This window comes from Piliocolobus tephrosceles, chromosome 21, assembly GCF_002776525.5.
Source record: "Piliocolobus tephrosceles isolate RC106 chromosome 21, ASM277652v3, whole genome shotgun sequence".
Classification (NCBI taxonomy): Eukaryota; Metazoa; Chordata; class Mammalia; order Primates; family Cercopithecidae; genus Piliocolobus; species Piliocolobus tephrosceles.
The window spans coordinates 38,096,452-38,098,602 of record NC_045454.1 but is presented as its reverse complement, the minus strand read 5'-3'; the positions used below and the strand labels follow the sequence as shown (position 1 = coordinate 38,098,602).

At 49.1% G+C, this 2,151-nt stretch overlaps 1 protein-coding gene across 1 annotated transcript; it reads left to right on the top strand.

Moving 5' to 3' along the window:
• The first annotated feature begins 430 nt into the window (after window positions 1-430).
• Window positions 431-1,660, top strand: LOC111554364 (olfactory receptor 1I1). Its single transcript, XM_023229874.1, has one exon. The coding sequence runs from the start codon at window positions 442-444 to the stop codon at window positions 1,576-1,578; it is 1,137 nt and encodes a 378-aa protein (XP_023085642.1). The 5' UTR covers window positions 431-441; the 3' UTR covers window positions 1,579-1,660.
• The last annotated feature ends 491 nt before the right edge of the window (window positions 1,661-2,151 follow it).

Sequence of the window (2,151 nt, the reverse complement as noted above, 5' to 3'; positions counted from 1 at the left end):
GCTATTCACCTGCCTCAGCCTCCAGAGTAGCTGGTATTACAGGCACCCACCACCACACCTGAGTAATTTTTTTGTATTTTTATAGAGATGGGGATTCACCATGTTGGCCAGGCTAGTCTCGAACTCCTGACCTCAAGCCATCTGCCCGCCTCAGCCTCCCAAAGTGCTGGGATTATAGGCGTGGGCCATTTCGTTTTGTTTTCTATGAAGCTTTGCTCCACTGAAGGAAGCAAAAGTGTTTATAGAGAACATCCACGTTGACTATGAGTGACTCTGTTAGATCCTTGAGACCCTGACTGTCTCAGGCATGAAAGACTTGGCTTGAGGAGCAACAGAAGTCCACTGAAGATGGCTTGAGGATAAACGAACACAAAGGAATTTGATGGATTTGATGGAATTTTCACAGAACAGTATAGGTTTCCGTGGGAAGCTGGGACTAGAATGGCATCTCTGACCCCCGGCTCTGTGTGGTTTTTCTCCCTTTTTGTTCCCGCTAGACAACCACCATACATGGAACCAGAAAACCAAACTGAAATCTCGGAATTCTTTCTCCAGGGACTCTCAGAAAAGCCAGAGCATCAGACCCTCCTCTTCACAATGTTCCTCTCCACATACCTGGTCACCATCATTGGAAATGTCCTCATTATCCTGGCCATCATCACGGACTCTCACCTCCACACGCCCATGTACTTCTTCCTCTTCAACCTCTCACTCGTTGACATCCTATTATTCTCCACCACCGTCCCCAAGATGCTAGTGAACATCCAGACTCAGAGCAGAGCCATCACCTTTGCAGGCTGCCTCACCCAGATGTATGCCTTCCACCTGTTCGGGACCATGGACAGCTTTCTCCTGGCGGTAATGGCCATCGATCGCTTCGTGGCCATTGTCCATCCGCTGCGTTACTTGGTTGTCATGTGCCCTCGTGTCTGTGGGTTGCTGCTGGGGGTATCGTGGGTGATCACCAACCTCCAGTCTCTCATACACACCTGCCTCATGGTTCAATTGACCTTCTGCGCCAGCTCCGAAATCTCCCACTTCTTCTGTGACCTCATGCCCCTGCTGAAGCTCTCCTGCTCAGACACACACACCAACAAGCTGATGATCTTTGCTTCTGGCATTGTCATGGGCACCAGCCCACTCTCCTGCATCCTCCTCTCGTACATCCGCATTTTCTGGACAGTCTTTAAGATCCCTTCGGCTCGGGGCAAGTGGAAAGCCTTCTCCACCTGTGGCTCACATCTCACAGTGGTGTCACTGTTCTATGGGACCATCTTTGCTGTGTACTTACAGCCCACATCCCCCAGCTCCTCCGAGAAGGACAAGGCAGTCACCCTAATGTGTGGGGTAGTCATTCCCATGCTCAACCCCTTTATCTACAGCCTACGCAACAAGGACGTGAAGGCAGCCCTGGGGAAGCTCATCAGCAAAGTGGCCATCTCCTGTCCTAGGCCAGAACAGTTTTTGGATGTTTATCATGTTCCAGGATCACTGCTGGGTGCTCGGGACAGACAGATGCATCCCATCCCCTACCCTCAAGGAGTTCAGAGTGTAGCTGGGAATAGAGACACGGAATAAACCCTTCCAGTACAACGTGGTAAATGTGTCATAAAGAGATGAACAAAGTGTACGAGCACCCAAAGGAAAGGTGTGCATTTTCCCCAGGATTTATCTTCCCCATAAAGATCAGAATAGCAAGGATCAAAGTGGCCTGAAATTAGCCCCACTAGGAGATCAGGCTTTTAGGATTGCTATGTGGATAAGAGTATTGAAAACAAGAGATGTAGCTACACTCATTTTAGTATCGACAAAGGCCAGGTGTGGAGGCTCAAGCCTGTGATCCCAGCATATTGGGAGGCCAAGGTGGAAGCATCGTTGAGGCCAGGAATTTGAGACCAACCTGGGCAACATACAGAGACCCTATCTCCACACACACACAAAAAAAATCACTTTAGCAAGCCATGGTGTCGCACACCTGTAGTCTCAGCTATTCAGGAGGCTGAGGCAGGCAGATCATTTGAACCCAGGAGTTCAAGGTTGCAGCGAGCTATGAATGCACCACTGCACTTCAGCAGCTTGGGAAACTAAGCAAGATCTGTCATTCATAGATAGATAGATAGATAGATAGATAGATAGATAGATAGATAGATA

Bases quoted from the DNA above. Each gene is read 5' to 3' on its own strand.
- LOC111554364 (XM_023229874.1), top strand. From the start codon at position 442: ATGGCATCTCTGACCCCCGGCTCTGTGTGGTTTTTCTCCCTTTTTGTT.